This window comes from Equus asinus, chromosome 2, assembly GCF_041296235.1.
Source record: "Equus asinus isolate D_3611 breed Donkey chromosome 2, EquAss-T2T_v2, whole genome shotgun sequence".
NCBI lineage: Eukaryota > Metazoa > Chordata > Mammalia > Perissodactyla > Equidae > Equus > Equus asinus.
In genome coordinates, this window is record NC_091791.1 from 158,422,520 (window position 1) to 158,445,000 (window position 22,481).

At 37.7% G+C, this 22,481-nt stretch overlaps 1 protein-coding gene across 9 annotated transcripts in view; it reads right to left on the reverse strand.

Annotated features, from left to right (window-relative positions):
• CDIN1 (CDAN1 interacting nuclease 1) overlaps positions 1-22,481 on the reverse strand; it is a 208,426-nt gene that overhangs the window by 103,515 nt on the left and 82,430 nt on the right. For 8 of the 9 annotated variants that reach the window (XM_014847317.3, XM_044765196.2, XM_044765194.2 and 5 more), the window contains exons 6-8: positions 9,824-9,903; positions 9,427-9,476; positions 4,618-4,685 (exon numbers count right to left, since the gene is read on the reverse strand). The exons of the other annotated variant lie outside the window; for it this stretch is intronic. In XM_014847317.3, coding sequence (XP_014702803.3) covers positions 4,618-4,685; positions 9,427-9,476; positions 9,824-9,903 — 198 coding nt within the window. The remainder of the gene's footprint in view (positions 1-4,617; positions 4,686-9,426; positions 9,477-9,823; positions 9,904-22,481) is intronic. 9 annotated transcript variants of the gene reach the window in all.

The window sequence follows — 22,481 nt, forward strand, 5'->3', positions numbered from 1 at the left end:
AGATGGTCCCCGATCATGACAATTTCCTCCGGAAGGGAAGAACAGGGCCCAAATTCCCCATGTCCCGCTCCTGTATTGTGTTCCTGTTACTTTGAAAACTGCATCTTATTTTTAACCTTGAGATAGGAATTTAAATAGCTGACACCTTATGAAAAACCCAACTCTCTTAGTTCCCTTTAGCCTACATAATCCTATGTTTTACTTCTAGTCTCTTATTCTCTATGCTAACATTTGCACATAAACGCAAGCTCAGTATTCCAAATCTCACCTGTTCCCACTACCTGTTCTTCACCTGGAGTCGTAATCCCCTGCTCATCACATCATAATCACCTCCCCAGCAGAGCACTGTCACTTCAGGTGGGGAATGAAGCAGCAGAAGCAGATGAACTCTTAGAAACAAAGATCCTAATTTCTTACAGCAAGGGTAAGCCTTTTTGCTTTACAGATTATATCTCCTGGAGTCCCACAGAGTAATACACGAATGCGAGGAAAGTACCCATGTAAAATATGCTGGTTTGTCATAAGGCAAGACCAGACATGGGAGGGTGAGGTGAGGATAAAGCAAATACCTCTCAGGTGTCACTCAAAATAATTGTCAGCTTCTACTAACAGGGTAACATTCACTGGAAAGAATAAAATATCTCCAGAGCCATCCTTATTAAGCCAAACTTAAAGAGAATTTGCACGAGACAGTGGCTGTGGAAGTCACTAATGAAAGTCCCTCCGACCTGGAGGTATGCCAACCCATGGAGGATGAATGGTTTGTCTTCAGTATTCGGTATAAGCTCTTTCATATTTTCCTAACAGAGCAAACAGTCTTGTCGTCTTCTTGATGTCACTATTTCCCTTTCCTCTCTTGCCTTTTGTCCAAAGGTCTCCCCCTACCATCCCCAAAAGAGAGAGACAGAGAGAACATAACAAAATGTGGTCTCATTAATCACTTGAAAGATACAAATTAAAACATCTCCATCAGTAGATAAAATACATTTTCTATTTCATTGATATTAGAAATGGAACAACTCCTTAGCAAAGGGGATAAGGATGATCACATTGCTTATCGGTCAATTTAAAGTTTACGATGGGTTCTTCGTGCATCCAAGCCCAGAAGTGGGCAGCAAGGTCTTCACATCTTCTGTAACTTCAAACGCTGATCAATAAATGTTAATTCAAAATTAACTATCCTAGGAAGGAACTGACATGTACTTAAACTTATCTGAAAATTTTCTGGAAGGCTCCATGTTTGATTCAACTTTCCCCTCCTCAATGGTGCCTGCCCATTGCAAGTACTTAAATCTGTCTGCTGAACTAACGAAAGAAAGAGTGGTTAGCTTAGTGGTAAGGTAGCCAAGGTAATGAACTCAACTAGCCATCCAAGAAGCACATGGTGGCAGGAAGGTGCCGCTGAGAGACAGCAGATGACTATGTAAAATTCTATCACCACTTTAGGAAAAGTCACTTACGAGCCAGTAGCATTTTCTTCATATGTAAAGGGTAGCTATTGATTTTTAGTATAATCTGTACCTTTCTTTCAAAAGTTTAATGAAAGTTGCACAAAAACATCCTTACATACTTGTATGTATTTATTTTCATTATCAAGACAATCAAGCGAGCACCTCCGACGTGAGACGTACTAGAGATGGAACTCTATTCTTATTGGGATAGACGTGGCAATGGTGTGCACGGCTATGAGCATCCGGAGGGCATGGAGCGCTTATCATCATCTTCATCCCACCTAGGGTAGTTCCCAGCATGTAGAGAACACACTCAACAGAAGTTAGTTGAAAAGGATGAATGAATAATGAATAAGAGAAATGCAAGAACTCTGAGAAATTGCTAGAAATCATCTGTGTTCATTTGTTTGTAGCTTGCCTCCCTACTAGACCAAACTCCAGGACAGCAGGGACGTCATCTGAATTATGTCTAGTGCCGAAAATAGTACCTGACTCAGTAAATTATTTGTGGAATAAATGAATAAATACATGAATAAAAGAAATATTTTAGAGAAACTGACTTCTCTTAACACAGTATCCCTATTTGCAGAAGTACAAAATGGATAAACTTACAGGAAAGGATAAGTCCATACGAGAGCACCCAAATCTTCAATATCTTCAATGATAAGGACCCTTCTTCTTCTCTACCTCCCCCCCCACCCCAAGAGTGCCTGGTTAAATCTTGTGCCATAGCAGTTTCTCAGTACATGGTTATGAATCAAGGAAATTCAACAAATTACTAGGGTTAAAATAAAGGTGATTTATTTATTTTTCTCTTCTATTGGTAAAAGAGGTCAGGTAAAATATGTACTTTAAAAAATGACGTATAGTGCACAATGGGTGGAAAACTTAGAAGACGATAAAAAATTTCATAATTCTTAAGAAGAGTTAATACACAAACACTAGGAATCTTTGACTTTTGAAAGGAGTCCAGATTAGAAACCAATGTGGGGGAGTTTTGGGGGGAGAGAGACTGATTTTATTTTTCCTTATAAAACAATCAAAGTAAAACAAACATGTTTGCGATGTCTCTGCAACACAATTCAAGGTGTACACATGTAAACAAGAAAACATAAGATTAGTGGTCTATTTTATATACCAATCTTTTTCCCTAGTTGGATGTAAAATGATAATCTATCTAAATTAACCTGGCACAGTACTTTAGATCTAATTAATCATCGTGAAGGGGCAAAAGAACAAGGTAAAAGAGCAACTCCATAACAATATTTCAAATGGGTTTTTGAGTTTTCATGTTTTAACTGTAAATAAACATGTATTAATTCAGTACTACATTAAAATGCTTAAAAGCCATAGAATAAATTAACAACTTCTTTGTATGTTGATGAGGAAATGCTTCAAAACAGGACTAAGGTTACACGGAGTCAGCTAAACATCCTATAATTCATTTGTTCTTAAAGATCAGTTAAGTGTCAATGTTTGGTGTGCCTCAATAAAAATAATTATCTCTAGATCCCATAGCACAGAGGAACTGGTGGGACCCCTCAATTTTAAGTCCCCTTTCTGAATTTGTATGCAATTGGTACTGACTCCCTGACCATGTTTCTGCATTAACTTTCTCAGCTGTGGTCAATCCAGTCTAACACTCTCAGTTGCCAGAATCAAGGGAGTCATAGACCTGGGACTAAGTTCAGAACACATGTAAGCCCTTTGCTCTTCCTCTCTACTGTGGTCTTCTAGCCCTCAGGAAGGAGGCAGAGAAAAGCTAGGCTAAGCAAAGAAATGACGCCAAGGGCCTGACTTCCCATAAGCAGATGGTGCCCAAAGAATAACACCAAGCAGTCCTGAAAATATGACTGCTTAGTTGATGGCTTAAAATAATAAAATAGATTTGGCCATGCCATATTGACCACTATTTGAGTGATCAATGTGATCAGATACTTCAAAATACTATCAGAACTCCACAGTTCTAAAAGATATCTTACGGTGCATCATGAGTCATCCATTCCAACTGGTTCTGAGCCATTATCCATCTTTCCATAGGCTGAACGTTTCAGTTGTCCTCATATGAAAAAACTTGTTGCTTCTACATACTGAAATTTAATTCAAATCTCACTGAAATTTGAGGCCACTTTCTTAATTTATCAACTTTCTTTAACCATAGCTAGACTATATTTATATCTTCCCTCTTCAAATTATCAACAATCTTATAACACATTCAACTCCATTCTTCAGTTCATTAACAAAAATATTGACTACTGAGACTTAAAAAAGACTTCTTACAGGACTGTATTCAACATCCCTCATCAACTTGACATAAGTCCATTCATTTGACTTTCCTTTGCCAAGACTTTGTCCATTTTGGAATAAAGATTATGTAATCTATATTCTTTGATTTTTTTTACCTAAAAAACACACTCTACAGACTCTTAAATATCTACATAAAACAGATGTGTACAATAATATAATTTGTATAGAATCTTTGTAAATTACCACATTTAAAATGGAGAAGAAGAATTAATTCATTGTAGACTATTTTATGGTTTCTATGATCAGTTATCACATGTATGCCCTTTGAGGCTTAATTTCTAATGCTTAAGAGATGTTGAAAGAACAACAATCTGTAATAAGATTCCACACTGGCACACAAGCACACACATACATGTGAGATTTTTAAAAATCATACTAAACCTATGGTACAATTAATATTTGGCAAAAATTAATAAAAGCTTAATATTTGGCTTTCAAGTAAAAGCACTAGCTGATTTCATATATGACACAAACATATCTAACATGAATTTTTCTAACTGTCCTTTTTAAAATATAAAAGCATTTTATAGACAATATTTCTTTTGTTTCTTTCTCTCATAAGTCCTAGATTATGGTTAATATCTCATGACACCAAAAGTAATACTGCAACAGATATTAAGGCATTTTTTCAGCCACTTATTCTATAAAATATTAATTGCAAGCCTGTGCATGGGCTGTACACATAGGGGATTAGGTAACTGAGTTCCTGCTCACTTCTAAATCAATAAAAGATAACATGCGCAGCATCAATCATCATTCACTCTTCCTTTAGTACATAATAACTGCGAGAGGAAGATTTTAAAAAATATATATATTTAAGCACTCCTGGAGATATTACAAACTAGAGAAGCAATCTTACCTAGGAAGGACAGGTTTTTCTCTAGAAGCAAGTCTCTCAGCAGGACTTCGTGCTCATGACCAATGGCACTGGGGGGTTTTCGTTAAGGAGGGTAACATAGGTAGAATTACACCGTCAGAAAAAAACGCTAAAACCAAGTCTATGCTTTGAGAGGAAATGGAAAATAGAGGTAATTATAGCAACTATTTCTACCTTTAGCCCATATCTCTGAGGAAGGAGCTTTCTATGCATATACCTTCATTTAAATGATTCAATGGAATTTTCCTATAATGTTCATGTGTATTTTGGCAAATGAAGATTTGTAAATGGATGTGTGCTTTATCTTCTTGTGAAAAGAGGGAGAGTCATTTTAAAGGTCCTTTATGCTATGTTAAAAATCCCTCGATTCACTTGAGCACACATTTTTTAGGTACTTACTCAGTGCAGCCAAGAATACCAACCAGCCTTTGCCCTAAAAGAGGTTCTAGTCTTACAGAGTTCCATAAATCTTCTGCGAATTCACACCTGTCACAGAGCCAGCATTTAGCAGCTCCTGTTTCACTTCCAGTCTACTGTCGGTGATCTTCTGGGACTTGGGAAGCCAAACAATTGACTTGTTGAGAATTATATGTAATCTGGAGGAAAGACATGTTGGGAAAGGACTGTGGGTTAGGGTGTGGGTACAGAGGCTGCTTCAAGTCTTTTTCTCATGTGTGTGCAAGTGTACACATATTATAATATGTATGTAAATAGATACACACATGCATATATAAAGTTGTTGATTGCTTACTATGAGGCAGGCACTGTGTTAAGTGTTTTATGTATGATATTTCATCCTCATAGTTATTATCATCCTTATTTTATAGATGAGGAAACCAAGGCTTAGAAAAGAACCTGCACAAGGTCATACAGTCAATGTGTGGCAAAGCAGAGGATCAGAAGATCTCTGCAAAGCCTATGTTTATGACCTCCACACAGTCTCTTAAAAACTCTCAAAATTAATTATGTAAAAATAATTGATACTAGCTAATATTTCTTAAATAGCATATACTACGCTTCTATGCTAAACATTTTGGGGTATCATCTCATTTAATCTTCACAACAACCACATGAGTAGGTACTGTTATTAGTGCCATCTTTACAGTAAGGCAAGCAAGGTTCAGGAAGACTTGAGGAACTTTCTGAAGGTCCCATGGCTGGTAAAAAATGAAATCAGGAGTAGGATTTGGAATTCGGATGTATTTTCCAAAAGGATGAGATTGCACAAAGTCTGAAAAAAAGTGTTATTCCATTCTAGTATTTTAACTCTGGCAAAAGTATTTGTAATAATTATCTAATTCTCCATTTCACTGATAATGTCAACCCAGTCACATTGCTCCTTGGCTTACCAGAGACTCTAATTCTGACCATGCACTGCGAGAGTCCCATTTAAACCAAATCAAGCTTACAATTACTTGCAAAAAAAACCCTAGAGAATTATCCTGCCCTTTATCAACACCTACAGGTGAATCTTGTTTAAATCTCAGAATTCCACAGATGTGGTCATTGATGTCCACAGTCAAAACAAGCCCCAAGTCATCATCACTCACTTTTCCTTCTGTTCTTCTCCCCTCCCCCCTCCAATGCACAAGGCTATGCTTATTTAATTTCTTATTGAAAACAAAATAAAAGGAAACAAATTTTTAAATCACAAAATTTCACACATTTGCAGAGTCCATTGAAGACATTTGATGAATAACTCTCATGGGCCTCTCATTACTAGGGGCATCCCACATTTTAGAGCTGAATTATTTACTTCTTTTTCACATAATGTGCTCTCACTTCTATTGTTGTAAATTATTTACATCTAAAATGTTGAATCATGAAACTGAGGTTACTGATGGTACAGAAATGAAACCCACAGCATTTTGAGCTTCCTGCATCATTATCATCCCTTGCTTTTCTGTTTAGGTCTTTGTCTAACAGCTGTGTCCTGAAGTCACACTTTATGGCAAGTTGAGGTGGCTGGTTTCTTACACCTTTTGTGTCAGTGAATATGATCTGTGGCAGCAAAGGTGTGGGTGGGTATGGCTATTCAGGAAAAATTACAGTAGACACCAAAAGATAAAGAAAGCACAATGGCAATTTATATATGCTTTGCTACTGTGCTTTTTTGGCGTCTTATCAGTAACTGACCAATTTACTTTATGTTACTTACACAAATGTTTACATGTAACATTTTCATAATGGAGTAAAAAGGTTTTGCACCTGTTCTATTTACTAAATGTGTGCCTTCTTTCTTACAAAATGATGTAAGTTACTGAGAGTAAGCAATGTAAGCTTTACCAAATTATCAGAACAAGATACAAACAGCATTTTCATTCACATGGAAAACTAATCATTTTTATTCGGTGTGAAATAAAATAATTCCTGTTGATCAGTCTGAAAAACATCTATGCAAGTGTATTTCCATTATATGAAACTGCTACTACCTCAGTGCAAAGATAAAATCAGTTCTCTATAAACTTCCCGGCCTGTTTTATTTTGCACGGTAAAAGCAATCACTAGTTTAAATTTTGGAAAGAAATACTTCTTGATTATGCTTTGCTTGATATAGACATATATAAAATACAAGGTCTAGAAAATAAAACTTATAAAAACAGTAATTTTACTGGCAATAGGCATAATGGAACTGCAAAATTATAATCTAGTCAGTGAATGCAATTTATAGACACACATCATTATCTTTATCAATTGAAATCATGTACTACATTAAATTCTACTGGCACTAACACAGCCCCAAAAGGAAAGTGAGTGATGGCAAAAATGTAAGGAAAATACTCCAAACAGAATTTATAATGCTCCATAAGCAGAAACACTTAGACTTTGTCTATAATAATACCTATTATTGATGTATGGCAGTGACCATGGGGCAAAACTTGTAAATAACGTCACAAGCCATTTTCTTTGCCAGCAATACAGCAATCCGGTTTCCCGTAAGCATCTCAACTATTACTGAAAAATAGCCTCCTGGCATTTACAAAGCAGTTGACTTCATACTTTAGTCCATGCATATATAATTAGATAGTTATATTTAAAATCAATATGCAATCCTTCAAAAGACATCATGCTTTTAAAACCTTAACTTTAAATTGATTTTTAACTATTTTATGTGCTTTAAAATTAACATGTAATTCCGCCCTAGATACTCTGAGATGGTGTTAGTTGTTATATGAACGTGCCAGACTTTATCACTGTAGCAACACGAGGTCGGCATTCCTACGATTTCTAATGCTACCATTAATTTTACACTGAAAATAGAGGTAAAGTTTCACTTTGGTCTAATAAAAAGCCAAGCTTATGACAATGCTGTGATTTTATTAATTTAAGTTAGATTTGGGGGAACAGACTTGGAGGATAAATATATAAAGGGCTATAATATAGGTACTGAATATTCTTACAACAGGGCTCCGTTAAAAGATTTTTTTTCAAAGGTTAACTTTATGAAAAAGAAAATGAATGATTTTCATTGCAAAAATTTTACTGACTCTAAGCCTTTAGGAAACAAAGTGGAATATAAACACTGCACACACGCGCACACACACACGCGCACACACACACGACACTTGATTAACAAAGGCTTCTAACAAAAAGTCTCCTGACTAGTAATCACCGAGTCACAACTGGTCACAGTGCCACTCATGCTAACAAAACTATACCAGAAAGGACATGCTATATTTTTAAGAAATGTAAGACTGTGGGGCTGGCCCAGTGGCATAGTGGTTAAGTTCGTGCCTTCTGCTTTGGCAGCCCAGGGTTCACGGGTTCAGACCCTGGGTGCAGACCTATACATCACTTATCAAGCCATGCGGAGGCAGGTGTCTCAAATATAAAGTGGAGCAGATGGGCACAGACGTTAGCCCAGGGCCAATCTTTCTCAGTAAAAAGAGGAGGATTTGTAACACATGTTAGCTCAGGGCTACTCTCCCTTAAAAAGAAAAAAAAGAAAAAAAAAAGAAATGTAAGATGCATAGACTCAGATAGATATAATTTTCACTAAAAAATCACTAATTATTTACTCTTTAAATAGTATTTTTCAGCCAAGGATTATCAAAATTCTTAGTGTTGCCACAACACTACTAAATGTCCTAATTAATAACGTCCTACTTTATGAAGTAGTTCCTGTCCACTCAAATCCTCTTTTAAGAAGGAAGCATTAACTCTTCAGTAATCTCAGTGTCTTCAAGAAAGAATGACTGGTCATCTGTTTTCCTAGCCTTACATTCAGTCCAGAAGGAAAAATTAGCTCGGTTTCTTTAAAAATGTTTATTAGGGATGCAAATAACAGCTCAGATTGTAATCAGCATTTAAGCACTCAGAATCTACTGCCCTTTAAAACACGATGGCCTCTGGCGGCATTTTAATCACATCACCCTTTAACTCCAGGCTCAAAAATTTCTTCTAGTAAACTCAACCGAATTTGGCTCATTTTACGTAGAAATTTGTTATATTTTTTTAAAATGTTCATTGGAATGGTTAGATACATTCCAAGACAGTATGTTACCTGCCTAATGACTCTGTGCCTTTAAACTCATGGAAAATCAAGTAGTTTGAAATAAGCATGTGAATGTGCAACTGCTGAACTGACATCTTCCCCTGGCCTATCTGATTTTTTTCAAGTTGTAGAAAAGAATGGTCTGCAGTGACCCTCCAGCTGATTGAATGTAAAAGAGAAGAGTATGAAATGTGTTTTGTGAAGCAGAACTTTATGTCAGGTTAAAGCCAGACACATCTCTTCCACTGAGTCTAAGCTCGTCAATTGTGCACCTAAAATTTTATGGGAAAGGATACTGTTTGATGCAGTCCACCAGTGGTCCATAGCAGCAGTCATTCACCACACACTGCAGACAAATAAGAGAAGGGCTCTGGGCCGGGGTGACTACAAAAACTATTACAGTTAAACAGGATCCTAAAAGCAGTAATTACTTTTCTTAAAAAATTTAAAAAGCTATCAAAAAGCTGTTCAGATTTAATCACAGAAAACAAAAACTGCATGCTTTTTATTCACTATAAAAGCAAGCTATTAAAAAGTGAAATGCTCTTCTCACAAATATTGCATTGCCATTTATGGCGCACCCTGACCTCAGTGATAGTTTATGATGACAGTAATTAAATGAGGTTTAAAATCCTTTACTCTGCTAGGCAGATAACGGCATTGCCACTGAAAATAGACAGCTGTGATTAATACCTGATAGACCTGATTTGCTAGAACTCCATCTGGAATCTGAGAAGGGTCCCGCAGCATACTATTTATAACAGACTTGGAGGCTGTAGAAGAAAAGAGATGAACTGTTAGCAGACAGTCAACATACTTGTAACGCAACATGAGAAGTGACATATACCTAATATATCCACAAACCATTAAAATGAAAACATTACTGATACTAATCCTTTTTTTTCTGTTTTTTAAATCTAAGGGAAGCTTTTAATTAGACCATTTTGCCAAGTTTATAAGCCACATTGCCAGATTTGAAGATGACCTAATTTTTCCAAGGTAAATTAACGAGTACAGACCTACAGCATATGTCTCTTTGCAGATAAATTAGCTTTGGAAAAGCCCACTTGGGAAAAAACATAACAAAAACAATCAGAAAAGAAAATATTTACCCTTTGCAGGTAAGTATTTCATAACCAAGCATATGTACCTGGAGAGCTTCGTGAAGGCAGGTCGGATTCAAAGACCTCAATGATGTCAATAAAAATAACTTTCAGCCAAGAAAGCATCTCTGAATTCTAAACCTTTCTAAAATAATTCTCATCAAACTGCCATAAAATGTTATGTCCATTTCCCAGGTGAGGAAAGTAGGTAAAAGTGGTTGATAATTAAGGGAATCTTAAATAAGAAAAATAAATAAATGAATACACATTTATATTTATATATGTATTTTTGTTCCAAAATATGTCTCATGACATCCATCTGCAAAGTAAATTGACCTTATCCCAGGAACTGCTATAGAAGAAGAGGCTATGGGAGACATCTAATGAGGGATGCTATATCAGATCCCTTTGAAAATTGAGGCGGGAGATCCTGGCCTTGCTGTTTCCTGTGGGCGCGTGGAGGCCAACGTGGCCAGAACAGGCAGATCTCTAGCCGGAGGCTAAGTCCGGTGTTACCTAGGAATCAGATCTTTCAAGTCCTCTAGTAAAGTCATTCCCAAATAGCAAAATGGATTAGGGTCTGGTCCCCACAAACACGAACTAAAATGCATATTCGATAATTATCTAGTTAATAGAAGGAACACAGACTACAGATCCATATCATTCAGGTTCTGAGATGACTTTTGGCCTATTTTTTTTGAATTTTTATGTTCTCTTTTTTTTTTCTGCTTTATCTCCCCAAACCCTCCCTGTACACAGTTGTATATCTTAGTTGCAGGTCCTTCTAGTTGTGGGATGTGGGACGCCGCCTCAACGTGGCCTGACGAGTGGTGCCATGTCCGCGCCCTGGATCTGAACCCTGGGCCGCCACAGCGGAGCGCATGAACTTAACCACTCGGCCACGGAGCCGGCCCAAATTTTTATGTTCTTTATCAAGTTCAGTACTGTAAAAACACTGACAAATATGACAAATGTTAGTAAATATTGTGGAAAAGAAATAAGAAAATTACATCTTTCTCACTTAAGCATGGTACTGAGTCTGCAAAGAAAAAAGTGAAGTACAATTATTTTAATTCTTTCCTATTCTTAGTCGCAAAACTGCATGCTTATAGCAACATTTACATACTTAATAGCCATTTGTAAACACTTGCTTGCACTGCAAGTGGAGAGGCCATGTTTGGGACTCCCAAAAGAGCATCATCATCTGAGGAACCCTTTCCAGCCCTGTCTCTACAACTAGCTCGGCAACCTGGGCACGCTATTCAAATTCAGCTGAAGTCACTGAGCCTCAAATTCAGTGACTTCATCTGTACAAGGTGGAAACATTATCTGTGCTGTGCTGACTACCTTCAAGTGTTCATGTGTGAGTTCCTAGAGAAAACAGCGATAACAGCTGTTTTATCATTGATTTTAGTAAAGTTTAAGTAATAGTAAGAATCAAATCAGGCTTAGGCATATGCTTCTTATAAGCTTAAGTTGGACTCAATTATTTCTGAAAGAAATTACCGTGGTAAGTGGTACAAACATTGGGAATATGAAGCAGCAAATTGTCTTATTGTAAAATAATAGATTATCGCGACAACAGCATTCGATAGACAGCAATGGATCTAGTAAACTCAGTTTGGACACCTTCTCTGAGGGGACTCTCTGCAGTCTGCCACTCCGTCACCAGAGAGTAATGGCAGATATATTCTTTTAGGGTGACCATGATGTCCTCAGTGTCTCAAGGAAACAACAGTAGCTTCTCCACAGGCACTTGGTCGTTGGTAAGAGATGACACTGCTAACCCTCATACTTACGTGAAGAAAATATTACTAATTTATAAACAGCCAGACAACATGACCCAAAGTGCTATCCTATGGAAAATTACTGATCTCATATCAAACTATACGCAAACTCATTGTTAAAATCATAAAACAAAGGCTCTTTTTAAAAAAGAAAAGGGACAATACTCTAGGATATAAGAAAATTAGGTCATTTATTTTACGAGGGAAGAAAGGGAAATATTAAAGAAATAAGAAACTAATGACATCATAATTTTCCTCACAATATAAATTTTAGAATAGTGTGCTTATCAGAACTAAGGATCAAAACCAATAAGGTTTTTAAAAAATAGTTTGAATACACTTGAAAAGAACACTATTCAAATCAAAGGAAGCTTGCAAGAGGAAGTCAGTCATTTTAAATTGAATAGTAAAAGCCATATATTATGAGTCCACATTCATTTTGAAATCACCAAAATGTCTTTTCTCTTCTTGCAATCTGCTGTTTTGTAGAGCAGGAGAGAAAGTGCTAACAAACAGGAAGGCAAGGCTCCAGACCCAGGGCCTCTATTTCCACATCTTCACGCTCAGCCTTCACAGAAGGTCTGTCTGTGTCTCAGACCAAGCCAGAGAGTGCAAACTTGCTTTTATACACATATTTGGAAGCTTAGGAACTGCCAAAGGGATGAACAATAAGATCATCCAGACAAGGAAAGGCAATTGGACACTCCTGGGATGGCCGAGGATGAGAGGCGTTGAAGAAGCTTGTGCCTTTCATGGAAGGTGCCCTTAGGCCAGTTACTACCGTTGTTCAACAAGCAGCCATCTTTTTTGACCACAAGCCGTCAGGAGTCTTGCTCTCTCTAACCTGTGCTAGAGGCATTCATTCTGTTGATTTCACGGTTTACTCCTGCCACTGATTCAACTGCTGGGATTTCAACTTTCTACCAAGTAAGTACAAATCAAGAATGTGTGAGTTACTTGGAGCTAGATGCACAAGAATAGGAGAGAGCTGGTACCTGTTAAAGCATGCTACAGAAGACAGGCAACAGGCAATGCCTGGACTACGGCATAAAAGCTATAATTTTTCCTCTAAATTCTGCTTTAGCTACATGCCACAACTTTTGTTGTCACTTATAAATATTTTGTAGTTTCCATTATGATTGTATCTCTGATACATAAATTATGTAAAAACATTTCAATTTTTTATATTTCTAATTTGATTATATTGTGGTCAAAGTATATGATGTTTATGTGAATTTGGGGGTATTTGTTTGACTTTCTTTTTGTTTTTAATATGTGACCAATTTTTATAAATGTTTCATATGTCTTAAAAAATACTGAAGTTCCTATTTTCGAGCTATAGGGTTCAGGTATGCCTACCAGGTTAAGATTTTTAATTGTGTTATTCAAATCTATATTCTTATTAATTTTTTTCAAATTAGATATGAAATAATCATCTACTACTACTGTGGATTTGTCAGTTTCTCCTTATAATTCTGCTGGTGTTTGCTTTCTATATTAGGGGGCTATATTGTTGGATGCATGAATATCTTTTACATATACTTCTTGCAAACTATGTCTCTTGGCATCAAGTCATGACCTTCTCTGTTTCTTCTTTTGTCTTAAATTTAATGTTATCGAGTAGTAATACTGCTGTATCACTTTTCTTTTGGATAATATCTGCCCAATACGTCTAGTGTTCCATTTCTTTACCTTGAACCTCATTGTGTCATTAAGTCTTAGGTCTGACTCTTATAAATAGTATTTAGCTAGATTGTCTAAAATCAAATTTGAAAAATCTCTGTTTTTTAAAAAAGTGAGTTCAATCTACTTGTTACGGACACATTTGGACTTATTTCTACCTTCTTATTTCCATGTTCTGCTAACCATTCTCTTCCCTTTTCCCTCTTCCTTGTACTGTCTTCCAGTTGACTAAGCGTTCTTTATTCCCCCTTGGAAGTAATACAGTTTACATCTACTTCTTCAGCAGTCCTCTCAAAAAATGCATAAACCGAACAATATCTAATCTAATCATCTCTTTTGTACTTCTGAATATAAGGAATTTAGGATGCACTCACTCCAATCAGGAAGCTTCCTCTCCCATCATCTATCATATTAGTGTCTATTATTTTTGTCCAGGCACCTTGTCTGTAAACAAAATTTCCCAGTTAATCTTTATGATGGTTAATTCTGTGTCAGTTTGACTGGGCCAGAGGATGCCTAGACATTTGGTCAAACATTATTCCGGATGTGTTTGTAAGGTTGTTTCTGGATAAGATTCACCTTTGAACTGGTAGGCTGAGGAAAGCAGATAGCCTTCTCTAATGTGGGTGGGTCTCATCCAATCAGGTGAAGGCCTGACTAGTACAAAAAGACTAAGTGGAAGAGAATTCTTTCTGCCTGACTGCCTTCTACCTGTGATATCGGTATTTCCTGCCTTTGGACTTGAAATGAACTATTGGCTCCTCCTGGGTCTCAAGCCTGCAGGCCTTTGGACTGGAACTATACCATTGGCTTTCCTGGGTCTCCAGCTTGCTGATTATAAATCTTGGGACTTATCAGTCTCTATAATCATGTGAGCCAATTACAAAGCTTCTCTCTCTCTCTACACACACATAACATATCCTGTCTCTCTGGAGAGCTTTTATTAATACGGTATCTTTCCATTCTTTAAAACATTCAATGATTAGGTTTATCAACATGTCCACAAATTTCCTTTTTCAGCACTGCTTCTTGAATTCCACTCTCCACTTGGATTCAGTATCTGAAAATTTGATATCGTTACTGAAGCACCTCATTTATTAGTTCTTCCAGCTGGGATCACGGAGCAGTAAAATCTCTTAGTCTTACCTTGCCAGAAAATATCTCTAATTAGTTCTCACTCTTGAATGATAACAAAGCTGGGTATAGAATTATAGGCTAATTGATTCCTTTGACTTGCACCTTTTGAAGATATGATTTCATTGTTTCTTGACATCTGTTATTGTCAGTCTAACAGCAATTCCTATGTAAGTAATTTGTCTTTTATCTCTGGTTTCTTTTAGACTTTTCCTTGACATCCAATAGCTTCATCACTATGTGCCTGGGTATGGCTCTTTTTATTTAGCCTGCTTGAAATTAATGAACCTAAGGATATATGCCTTTAACCCATTTGAAACATTTCGAGCCATTATAGCTTTAGCTTCCATTCTCTCATTCTGGAACTCTCATATGAGATGTCTATTAGATGGTCTTACTTTATCCCCTATGCCTCCTACTCCTGTAAAGTGTTTATATTTCCTCTCTCTTCATCTCTTGTGTTATACTAAACGGTCTTTCCTTAGATCCATCCTAGAATTCACTAGTTTTTGTTCTAATCTAATTCTTCATTTTCTCATCTCCAGTTCATGGTATGCTATTTCCCCATCTATCTACCCACCTACCTATCTTCTCTATGATAGTGGTTTCCTCACTTGCTGTGCAAATTTTTACCGTGAGCTTATTTTCAGCAAGAATTGTTTGATCTGCACTGTGGAAATACCCATGACAGAGTAGTTTCATGTTTACTTTTGCAGAGATCAGTTTTATTGTTAATTTCTGAGCTTGGGCTTCCTGCAAATCTGGAACCAAACCTACAAATGGTGATCTATTTCTAATTTCTCTCTCCTCTCCTACAGTAAGCAAGCTCCTTTGCCATTTTCTCAAGGCAAGTGAAGTTTTCGTAGTCCTTTTTTCTTGGTTTGGACTATATAAGGTGGCTCAATTCCAGTTCCCGGTTGCACATCTTTCCCTCCAGGGTGTTTAAAACCCCAGGCCCAGCCCGTTATGTCTATATCTAAAGCTAACAATTCCTGTGGGCCCTTACAGTGTGAGCCCGTTTACCTCTCTGAATATACATTCTGTCTCCATTCCTGCACCTGGAGATTGAATTCCTTTTGTTTGAACTTGGATATGTGTTGTAAAAGATTTTCTTGTGTTTATTTTGTTTATCATTTCTATGTCTTTGTCCTGGAAATAAGGCCCATCATGAAAACTCATTTGCTAAGCTGCCAAAATTTTTGGAAACCCTTTAGTAAGAAGTTCAAGGGAAAGCTTATTTCCTTTTATGCTCGTTGGTTAATTTTTTTGGAGTTTAAGTTACACAAATATATAAATATATAAAGAAAAGGTCCTTCCAAGAAGTTGGAGCCCCAAACAACAGAAAGAAGGGCAGGTGGCACGGATGCTGTGGAAAGTGTGCAGAGTAGAACCACCTGAATCACCTCTGAAGACCTCTCTGCTGCATGGTGTCTGGCCGGGCCAGGGAACAGGACACTGGTGGCTACAAAACAGATTATTACTCTGACTCCTCCAAGGATGCTATTTCGTCACAGGCCAAAGCATGGTGCTCATCAACAAGCTTGGAAAGCAAGACAACTTATTTCTGTGGGTTTGAGAATCAGTTCCATTGGATTCTCAAATAAAAACCCTTATTTTTGGAGGAGGAGGGAGCTTTAAACAATAGTTTCTTAACATGGTCATTATTCGATGACTTAGGCTAGGCTTGGTGCAGATAACTTGCTCTTTATGGGGCGCCAATGGGAGTGGATTATCTGGGTGTTGAAGGATTCACTTTCATGATGTCTCACTCACATATCTGGCAAATCTGTGCTTGCCGGGACCTCAGCTGGAATTGTGGGTGAAGGGCCTTGGTTTCTCTCCATGCGGACCTCTCTAAAGTCTGCTTGGACATTGCCTTGAAATGGCGGGTGGGTTCCAAGAGCAAGCACCCCAAGAGAACCAGGCAGAAGCTTGTGGCTTCGTATGACCTAGCCTCTGATATCATGTAACGAGACCATAATTTTTATTTATATCTTCCTTAAAAGAGGAAAAATATGCCTTTTAAAAGAAAAGTGAACTCAGAAAGCTATGCAGTATAATGCCTTCAAGTGGAGAGGCAGCATCGGACAGTGGTTATGAGCAGAGCCTAGAATCAGACAGACTGGGTTTGAGGCTGGCTCTTGCCCCACTAGCTATGTTATTTCAACAAGTTAATTAATTAATGTCTGTGACCCTCAGTCCCTTGTCTGTAAAAGACCATAACATTGGTGCTTACTTTGCAGGGCTGTTGTGAAGATGAAATAAAATAACACACAAAAAGCACTTAACATGCTGTTTGAGACTTGGGCTGTTCCAATTGTTATACTGCTGTTTTGGCTGCTGTCAGATCATGCTGTAGCCTGCCTTCTGCCTCCCAACACTGCATTATCAATAAGTAGATCACTCATTATTTTCTCTTGTCAAGAGGATAAAAAAAGAAAGATTTCATGAGGTGTATCTGAAGTCAGGGGTCTGCTCTTACCAAGCATGTATTGCCACAGCCTTGGAGAGACAGCCCGCAGCAAATCTGTTCAACAGGCAAAATTTGGCAATGCCAGATTCTCCCTTCTGACATCCTCTGCTGCCCTGCCCCTCTGTGGCGTTCAGTGTACAATCCATAATTAAAACTGTTCTCTGGAAAGAACCTGGTAGAAGTCCTTTACACATTTGTGTGGGTTAGCTTAACATGTTATCCCTCCATGAGTGGGGGATCTATATTTGAAGTCTTGTATATAACCATAAAAGAGAAGGATTCTTTTCCCCCTAACTAAGGACATTTCAAATATCAGCAATCAAGTAAGTGGAAACTTTCCCCCAAATCACTGACATCACACCCATTTTCATAACTCTTCCTTTCCTGGTGTAAGCTCAGAAAAGTGGCCAGCTACTGCTGAAAGGAACTGAGGCAAATGAGCAGGTGAATCCCTGGAAGTCCTGCCCACTGCAAAGATTGCCTTGTGACTAGGTTATACCCGAACTAAAACAAAGACAAGCCCATAGAGAGTTGGGACCCTTGATCCAAGGTCACGAGTAGGTTTAACCATGAATAGGTGAACCTGCATGGGGATGATTGCGTAAATCAGGGATAAAGATGAGACGGGCCATTTGGAAAGAAAATTCATGTGCAGTCAAAATGGTGGTGTTAGAACCTTGTTCTCCCTCTGCTGAAGAAAAACTAATCCCTGCAGGTGAACAGCTGGATGGGGAAGGTAGCTGCTGTTGGCAGTACTCCCCAAATACACCAGGAGTTTTGCTTCTCGGTTTGTCTGAGGCTGAGCTCCAGCAAAGGCTAAAATACCGGCTAGAAGTTCATCTTTTCTTGTAATGCTGGTTTAAGGCCTTTGGACATCAAGGTCATGAAGGTCCCAAGTTACACCTCCATGGGAGCTGGCCTGCCAGTGTCTTTTCTGGACAATTTCAACAATCCCAGTGGCCTACCACAGTCAACTTACTCTCGCAGTTAGAATTACTCCTCAAGAACTCCAGGCAGCCCACTAGCTCTCCCACTGCACAGGGGTGATCTCTAAATCAGTCTGATCCCATCTGACAATCTGAATGAAAAATATCTTTTAACATTAGGGAATCCTACAGGGACAAATTAAACTCTTCTCTCTAACTAGCACATAATCATGTAAGAAATGACTTGAACTAGAGGCGTCATATAAAGAAGTATTATGTAAGGAAGATGTCTGCAAAGCATGAGTCTTTACACCAAACAGATTCTTGTCTCAGGCAACTGGCAGCTCTATAGCCACCATATACCATCAACTCTTATTCAACAAACGCACCTTCAACAAATATTAAGCACCTGGTTAATGAAAGGAAAATACTTAATTCCACCCCCAACTCCATCCTACAAATCTGGAATGTTCTTTCTCATCTTTCCTTTGACCCAAACTTCAAAGCCCAGTTCAAGTCTCACCTCCTCTAGTAAAGTTTCCCTTTATTTTTCCAATACCCTTGCTCTCCTCTCCCTCATATTGTGGAGCGGAGGGAACTCACACTGTTTACCAATCATCTGGCTCTTGATTATATATTACTTTGTCATCTGTTGACAGGAGATTGATCAGGATGCAATGACTTGAACCCAAGACATATTAAAAAAAATCTGAAGGAAAAAGAACATTTAGCAGAATATAAAAAAAAGATGTCATATTTCCTCCATGTTATCTTTAAGTATCTGAGGGCTTTTGCATGAGGATTAGGCTCACCCTGTGGTCACCCCAAGAAGACACGAAACAATTCTTACAAGTTTATTACTGGCTCTGGTTAACCAGTTATAAGGTTCCAGATTTCAAGTTCGGCTTTACGTGGCCCTATATTTGGTCTACATCAATCTTTCTTAACCTTTTTTTTCATTATGGCCCACCGAAGGAGACTTTTTAGACTTTTTTCCCCTTAATTGCTCCCCCATGAAATTTTAATGCCCCATGTATGCTGCATATCTGTTCATGCAATATCACCCTCTTCGAGAATGCGTGTTTCACATGGAAGACTGAGAAACTGTTTGTGTCAGGATATCAGGCAAGTTGCTTAAAAGCAGAAATATTACTTTTGTATCACCTCAGAGTTGCTCTGCACACAATAGCTAGTCAACAAATTTGATTGAATTATTAATGAATTACTCAAAATCCAAGCCGTGCCTATATTCCCTACTGTTCTAGCAATTTTTAGGTAGTCAAATGGATTTGACTTAATTTGAGCTTTTCTCATTATGGATGAGTAGGCTTTTTAAAAAATTGTTTTCAGAAAACTTAGACTAAGGGGCTATAGGACATAAAGGTCTTTAGATAAATGTTGACAATATTCAATGCCGTGTCTACCAAGCAGAAGAGTGCTTAACACTGGCATAGGCATATGAAGTGACTTTATCAGTATACAAAACAGTTTTTCCTTTAATAGTTATGTATTATTTTTATAGGGACTTTCTACTGATAGCAAGAAATTCTAGTTTATCATTTAAGATGAAATTACAAATTTCCTTTTTAAAATATTAAAAAATGACATTTAAAAAATATCAAGTAAATACAATATATTTATTATTAGTGTATGTGGTGCTAGCTGGATATGGTGAAATTGTAAATGTACCCAAATTTCTAACATTTCAGAAACATCAGTTTAATATTTGTACCAAGTCAGCTGAGCATTTAGGAAGGTAGGGTTACTCAGTTTATCCTATAACAAGTTTCTATTTCTAAAAAGGAGTAACAGCTAACATTTACTGAGCACTTACCATGTGCCAGGCACCCTTCTAAACTCTTCACCTGTATTAATTCACTGAATTCTCAGAAAGTACCCAAGGTGGCTATCCCATGAAGAAACTGAAGCATCAGAAGTTAACTAGTTTGCCCAAAGTCCCACTCCTAGGTAGTGGTGGAGCCATGATATGAACTTAGCCAGGTGCGCTCATTAATACCACGCTATTCTTATCCAGTACTATTCCTATGGTATTGAAAGGTGATCTGAAGTGCTCTAGATTAATGCATTATACTTATAAGAATTGAACTCAAGTTTTCCATTGGTATTCCTTCCTCCCTCTAATTCAAATATTAGCAATTAAAGTTTCAAGACACTTAGTGCTCCCTGGAGAGCAAACACAGGGCCACATAATGAAGCTGAGCTCTCTTGTCAAAGCTTACTGGGGCCCAGCATGTCAGAGGACATTGAGAGTTGAGTCATAAGTAAAGAGAAGACTCCAGCTCAAGGTCAGGGGAGAAAGTTAATGGCAGCCAAAACCTACCAAAATTTGTTGGGTAGAAAACATAGCAAGATCAAGAGTGTCTTATGTTGTATAAAAAAAAACAAAAACTGATGCCCCTAAAGGTGATACCACAGCGACAGCTGATACGACCAAGTTTGCATCAGTCAATGAGACAGGGGTAAGTCTCTGCTTTGCAAGTTGATGACTTCAAGAAGCCTCTCTAATAATTCTCTCTGGTAGCCTGCTCATTTATATGGCCTGTGTTTCCATTTGCTGGCAAAGACCCATACCACATCACGGTGTCTGCCTCAGTGCATAATTAGAAAGCAGTTAATTCTAAGTCATTAAAAATGTTGCCCAGGATTGGAAGGATTCATGGGAAGGGAGAGAGTACACGGACAAGAATGTGTGCACTTTTTTGGCAGGCCTCCTAATCGAACAGGAAAAGAAGAAACTAAACTTTAGATTTCTTACATTTTAGGAGAAGGGTAGATGGGGAAGCAGAGATGAAATTTCAAGGTAAGTTAAGCAGTATGAAAATTCACACACTTTCAGAACACTGAAAGAAACGTTTCCTGGGAACTAAGCCCATGTGACTAATTACAGCCAGGGACAGCGCTTCTATTCAGAAATAACTTTCATTTAATTCTCCTGAGAAAAATCTCAACGACTTTCAAGGAAAACACAGCTATTCAATATCTGCCCATTATCCAACATAGAGATCTATCTTTCTTACACTTTATTAATCATCAAAAAAAAAAGTCAAAATTCTATGTGTCAGACAACCTAAGCAATGAAGACAAAGTGCAAGTCAGTCTCATTTTAAGGAAAGACAAATACCATAAAAATATCCTACCAGCTTAGAATATTTTTACAGAGAACTCGAAATTCTCTGAGTTTTTAAGAAAGCCTATCTTTTGGTCCCTGAAGCACACGAGCTATTCATTTTAATGAACAAGTTAGTAGCCTGATCTAAAAATAGCTGTACAAGTAACAGTGTAGTATATAATTAAAATCCGTATATCACTAAATTATGTGAACGTTAACTTCACTATGAATTCTTTATGTAATGAGACAGTTAAAAGATACATTTCTTCAGTTGTAATTAATCTTTCAGCGAGTCCGCTGAGCACAATGGCAGCACAATACTGAGCCAAAGTGAGAGAGAGGGTTTACAAAGAGTCGTGCTGCAAGCTCTTGGGGCTTCTGGAACAAAGTGTGTTAAGGGAGAAGTGCAATTAGTCTCCGAAGGAAAGTTACGGGCAACGCTTGTTCTGTATGCATCACCTTTGGACGCCCCAAATGACAGACTAGTGCTGGAAACTACTCCAAAGAAAGCACATGCCATGCATTCTGTACCCTTGGCGATTTTCTACAGTGGCCGTGGCCAACAGAACAAGTTGAAGAAAGGGATGAGGAACTTAATACATTTTTAGAACTGAAGAAATTACTTCTACAGTGTAGCAATTAAGTGCAAATTAAAAGAACCATTTAATTACATTTTTTGCTGACTTCAGCAGAAAAAAAATTTTAATAGTCGCCAATAAAAATGAATATGAACCAAAAACATCTATAAATTAAGCGCCATTACGCCAGGGATAATAAAGAACATTCGCGTTTAGATGATCACATACAGCTGCAGTATCCTGAGCTGGGGGTATTTCAGTGGCCTCATGAACTTCTCTCTTCCTTCCCGTGTTATGAGGGGAAAAAGGGTTGATGTGAGAACAAAGTACTGTCAGCAATCTACCCTTTAAACTGCTCAGACCTGGAAGGCACACTCATTGCTTTATTTCTTTGCTCATTTTTCTCCAAGATTGGTACATCTGAAATACCTTTCTACAGATCTATACAGCACTACCGTTCAGCAAGAAAGAGAGAGTTATATTTTCCCCTTGAGTTAGGACGCCTCATGACAAATGATAATGGATAATCAATAAACT